Source organism: Vicia villosa, linkage group LG3 (genome assembly GCF_029867415.1).
Source record: "Vicia villosa cultivar HV-30 ecotype Madison, WI linkage group LG3, Vvil1.0, whole genome shotgun sequence".
Taxonomy (NCBI): domain Eukaryota; kingdom Viridiplantae; phylum Streptophyta; class Magnoliopsida; order Fabales; family Fabaceae; genus Vicia; species Vicia villosa.
This window is the reverse complement of record NC_081182.1, coordinates 7,857,362-7,863,279: the sequence shown is the minus strand read 5'-3', so window position 1 is coordinate 7,863,279 and position 5,918 is coordinate 7,857,362. Positions and strand designations below refer to the sequence as shown.

Below are 5,918 nucleotides of genomic sequence, written 5' to 3'. Positions count from 1 at the left end.
AAACTATTTATCATATATTGAATGTTCCTTTACTCCGTTGCAATTTTCTTATTATTGCAACATTTTTTCCTACTTCAAATTCAATTATTTCCTCAATTGCATTTACCTCTATTTATAGTACAACAAGCGTGTATGAATACGTTTATAATAAACTCAAACATAGCAGCACCGTAAGCGATATTAAGCACCTCAAGCCATGTACATAGCTTATGCGCATGTCAAAAGCATAAGAAAAAATAAAATAAAATTAGTGTCTCAAAAGCTATCCTTTATTATTTTGAGGTGTATTTTTTATACCCTAGATACCCCACATGAAATGGTCCTACACTATGTCTAGTCACATTCACATCTATCTCAAAAAATTATTTATACAAGTTTTCTCAATCCTTCTTTCATTCAATCATCTTCTTATTATCTCCTTCTTTGTCTTATAACTCTTTATTACTTATAATAGTTATAGATCATCATCATCATAAAATTAATATGTCAAAATCAATAGAACTCCCTAATTGCACCTATCCATGTGAACCAGTCACTATTATTCCTCCAAGTGCTCCAACGCCAAAACATTCTCTCTATCTTTCCAATCTCGATGACCAAAAATTTCTTAGATTTTCAATAAAGTATGTGTACATTTTCAAGAAATTAGTGAACATGAATCACTTGAAATCTTCTCTGGCTAGAGTTTTGGTGGATTATTACCCTTTAGCAGGGAGGTTGAGAAGATGTTCATCTAATTTGGACGATGATGGTGATGATGAGAAGAAACTTGAGGTGGATTGCAATGGAAAAGGTGGTTTGTTTGTTGAAGCTTTCATGGATATTACTGCAGATGAATTGGTTGAACATTCTAAGTTTCCGAATAAATCATGGAGGAAGTTTTTGTATAAGGTGGAATCTCAGAGTTTCTTAGATGTTCCTCCACTTATTGTTCAGGTTAGATTCTTGTTTCTATTAAATCAACTTACCACTTATAATTTAATTAATTTATAATTAAAATTATACAAAAAAAAAATATTTCTTCCATCTCAAATTATTTGTCACAATGACCTACTTCACACAGATTTACAATAAACTGCGTCACTATATTATTTTAAATGATAAAATTAATTATTTTAAAATTATATTAATTATTTTAGATAACACAGTTATATATGAACCAATGTTATCACCTTAAAAAATCAACTTATGGAAAAAAATTCTAACATGTGATGTAATATAATTCATTCTTAAGGTTATAATAATGAATGCTTTAACAAAAGTTTCTTTATAAAGGAGGAAAAATAATCAAAGTCACCGACAATTTGTGAAATTGCTTTGTCGGCTAGTCAATATTTATAACTTACAAATCAAAGTCTTAATCAAAGTTAACGTGACAGTATACTAGGTTTTGGTTTAGTGTTTTCAACTCGATTGTAGCATCTCAATAGCTAATTTAACGAGATTTCAAGAAGTCACAAGTTCGAGTTTTTGCATTATCTAGAAAAATAAGGTGAATATTCCGGTATTTTAAATTTAGTTGAGTATTGATATTTTTCCACCAATAATTTTATATCACTTTTAATTTTATTTTATTTTAAAATAAATTGAATTTTTAACACAGTTTATACTAAAGATATCGACACTCAACTTAAATTCATATTTATTTAAGAAGTTAACAAAAAACAAATATAATTTTATCGAATGATTAAACATACATGCTATAATATTTCTAAAATTTAAATATATTAATAATAAATATTATTATTTTTAAATATTCATTTATTTATCTACTTTTTTCTTTTTAGAACTTTTCATTTCTCTCTTTTTAAATTCACTAGGATATATTTGAATGGATGAAATAGAATGAAATGAGTCTAGTTGATGTGTATAAGGTATATCCTTATGCACGGTGCATAAGTCTCGTACGAGTAATATTTAAATTGTTCCGAGTAACATTTTAGTTAGAAACGAGTAATAATATCATAATCCATGAATATATGCATTATTTGTACACATCTATTAATTATGAGTAATTATTAATTGTGAGTAATGAGTACACTATTTTGAGTAATATTTACACCATTCTGAGTAATATCGAATTTTAACTATTTTGAATAATATATTCATTGTTCTGAGTAATATTTAAATTATTTTGAGTAATTTGTATATTATTTTGAGTAATAAATATAATATTTTGAGTAATATAAACAATATTTGAGTATTTATGCACCGTGCATAAGGATATACCTTATGCACATCAACATCCCGAATGAAATAAAGCGGAATAAAAAGGAATAAGGTTATGTTTCATTGTCTGAATTGATTAAAAACGGATAGAATAAAGCGGTATCGAATGAAATACATTACACGCCATTCCATCATTTTTTGTATCTTCCGATTTGGACGGAATGATAAATTCTTCTATTCTATTATGAAAACTGAAATAATGAAATGACATATTTATTCTGTTCCGCTCCATTTCATCCCGCTCCGTTATTTTTATTCTATTCAACATATCTTAAAAGAAGAACCTTACTATTAATAATTAGTGAAACTTTTACAAAATTAAATAATTTATTTAATTTATTTTTGTTAATTAAGGCGTCCAACCCACAACTAATTTGATTATTGAGATAGAGATGTGACCAATATCTTAAAAACAGGCTCAATCATTGACACAACAATGATTCAATCATATAACTCATTTTCTATAGTAAAATTGTATAAGTATTAAACTGAATGATCCATTTTTTAAAGGGGTTAAAAAAATCATTACATGTAAAAATAAAATCTAAAATTTTATAGTCTAAATTGATTTTCTTCGTATATATTAAACATTTTTGTTTAAGTTTTTTTTAGAATAAAGATAAAGTTTTGACACGTGAAATTTATATTTTCTACTATTTTTTAATTTTAATTTTTAAAATATAATTTCTATTTTAAACTTGTGTTAGTTTTACTATTGTCCTTTTGAATAATTATTATAAAAATTAGACCGCTTTTGACTTTTATAAAGAAAAATAATATAATATGTATTAATCCTTTTAATTTGTATAAACTTTTGGTTGGTCATGTTTTTTCAACTTTTACCTATTTATATCAGCTCTCGCGGATATGATTACATGTTAGTCAACTCTAAATATTATATTTTTAATTTTGATTTGATAAGTTGAATATCTGATTAGTTTTTAATCTCCCAAAATATTAAAAATTAATCTTAAAAATACATATTTAATGAATTGCTTAGGACTAGAAATCGCACTTCTACAAGCCAAGACTAATGTTCGGTTAGTTTTGTTATTTTTTTTTTTTTAAATAATCTTTTATAGTAATATATAGTGTAACAAGATTTTTTAAAGAAATTTATCAGTTTCAAATAAAAATTTGGTTTGAGTAGTTATCTTTAAATACCATTTTAGATATTTTATTATTTTAATCAAAATTGTTTTTGAATATTAAAATTTTTAAAAATAATTTTGAAGCTATTTCAAATAGTTTTCATGAAAATCATTTTTGAAATACAACTTTTTAAAAAAATTATGATTTTGATCTTCAATAATATATATTTATGTTATAGAATGTCAACATTAGTCTTTCAATTCAGAAAAAATAAATATAAAATAACTTATAACATTTTAAAAAATATTTTATAAAATTTATTTTCAAAAATTCAAGAAAAAAAATCTATTTTTTAAAGTTGAAACAAACTGGTCCTAAATATAGTTTTGTGCATAATATTTTCTCCCCAAACCATCACTATTATTTTTAAGTAGTTATATTCATAATCATCTTAATATATTTATTTCAACAAAAAAATCCTCTTAAATTATATTACAAATATTGACTAAAAATTTCTTTGAAATTGTTGTCCAAATAACCTCATATTTCGTGTGTTTCATATATGCAGTTAACAAGTCTCAGTTGCGGGGGAATGATTCTCTGCACCGCAATCAACCACGCTCTATGCGACGGAGTCGGAACATCTCAATTTCTCCATGCATGGGCACATCTCACCACATCCCCTCAAACCAATCTAACCATCCAACCCTTCCACTCACGCCACGTGTTACACCCACGACAACCACCCACCATAAACCTCCACAACCCCGCATACACCAGATCCCAGCCAAACCCTCAAATAAACCTCCACAAATCAATCCAATCACAACCTTTAGTACCCACATCCTTTACCTTTAATTCCACCCATATCGTCTACTTAAAAAAACAATGCATCCCATCACTAAAATGCACCACTTTTGAAATAATCGCTGCACACACGTGGCGTTCTTGGATTCGTTCATTAAATCTACCATTGCCATACAAGTTAAATGTGAAGCTACTTTTCTCTGTTAATTTTCGCTCCGTTATGAATTTACCAAAAGGATATTACGGAAATGGATTTTTATTAGCGTGTGCCGAAAGTAAAATAGAGGATTTAGTGGGAAATAATAATAACAATCTCCACTATGTTGTGAAGTTAGTACAAAAAGCAAAATCAACGGTGAATGACGAGGAGTATATAAGATCAACAGTTGATTTGTTGGAGGATAAAACGGTAAAAACCGATGTTTCGACTAGTTTGGTTATATCGCAATGGTCAAAACTGGGGTTAGAAGATGTGGATTTTGGAGAGGGGAAAGCGTTACATATGGGTCCTTTGACTAGTGATGTTTATTGTTTATTTTTACCGGTGATTGGTGGTGGTGATGGTGTGAGAGTGGTGGTTTCTGTGCCGGAGAGTATGGTGGAGAGTTTTGAGTATCAGATGAGTGGAAATTGGGAGAAGAAAATGGAGGATGAAGATATGGTTAAGAATGGATTTCATGCGAATGAGATTTCGTTTTTGTGAAATTGAGTTGTTTTTTGTTTTGATTTTGTTTGGTTTTTGTTTTGAAAGGTTTTGTTATATCTTTTCCATTGTGCAAGTTTTTGTAATAGTAAGAGTTATGTGTATACAGACACCGTGTTCAAACTAGTGTGTTTGAATACCGAGTGGAAAATAAGAATCATAAAAGAATTCAAAAGTGTAAGAAATTTTAAGTCTAAAAAGCATTCCTGCTTTGAAAATATGATAGATAATGAGTGTAAATAAAAATAAGTGATTAATCTCACTCACACTACTATAAAAACATCTTTCATAACACTTGAAATAAAAAATTAATTACGGAATGATCCATGGTAATAAAGGATGTGATAGTAAATGAACTACTTACCACCACGAGCCATTACTCGTGGTAATAAATTGAATAACATATTATTTTTCTCCATGGTTGGAATATCCAACTATAGTGAAAAGTGGAAAGGTCATTGCTTTGATACCAAGTAATTCCATTTTGACATTTTTTAAATTGGATAACACGCTGCATATTACCGTGATTGAAAGAACCAACCGTAGTGAAATATTTTATTTTTTAAAATATGTATTTTTAATTTACAAAAAGTTCATTATTATAACCTGTATTTTTTGTGAATCTGAACAGATCATAAAAAACACAAATATATTTGTAAATCAAAACTAAACTGACAACTATTACGAACCAAAAATATATATTACCTCAAAACCAAAATGACATTAAAATGACATACATTTTAGACATCATCACATCAAACAAGAAAACAACCGACATATTTTACCATCTTTTTTCAGAAAGTTCACTGATATAAAACACTTATTTTTCTTGGGATGTCATAATGATTGATTCAGTCATATAAGTTGTTTTCTCAAACTCAACCCGTGTGAATCCCATTTCTTTAGTTTGTACACCAGATTTATAGCCAATTCGCTTGCGCTTAAATAAAGGTGCTTTGAATATAATATAATCAACCTCCTAAATCTCTCCAATGACCCTAAAGTACGGCCGAGATGCCACTATAAGAATCGTATGTTTGGAAGTAGAGAAATGTAAGGATTCGACCTCCACCATAACCCCACTATT

The 5,918-nt window shown here is 28.0% G+C and overlaps 1 protein-coding gene across 1 annotated transcript; it reads left to right on the top strand.

Moving 5' to 3' along the window:
- The first annotated feature begins 392 nt into the window (after positions 1-392).
- LOC131660198 (alcohol acyltransferase 9-like) lies at positions 393-5,101 on the top strand. Its single transcript, XM_058929376.1, has 2 exons — positions 393-936; positions 3,890-5,101. Exons 1-2 carry the CDS (start codon positions 484-486, stop codon positions 4,829-4,831), a joined length of 1,395 nt encoding a protein of 464 aa, XP_058785359.1. The 5' UTR covers positions 393-483; the 3' UTR covers positions 4,832-5,101.
- Positions 5,102-5,918: the final 817 nt, after the last annotated feature.

Excerpts from the sequence above, each read along its gene's own strand:
- LOC131660198 (XM_058929376.1), top strand. The coding sequence starts at position 484 with ATGTCAAAATCAATAGAACTCCCTAATTGCACCTATCCATGTGAACCA. Across the intron at positions 937-3,889 it reads TTCCTCCACTTATTGTTCAG|TTAACAAGTCTCAGTTGCGG; the intron begins GTTAGATTCTTG and ends TCATATATGCAG.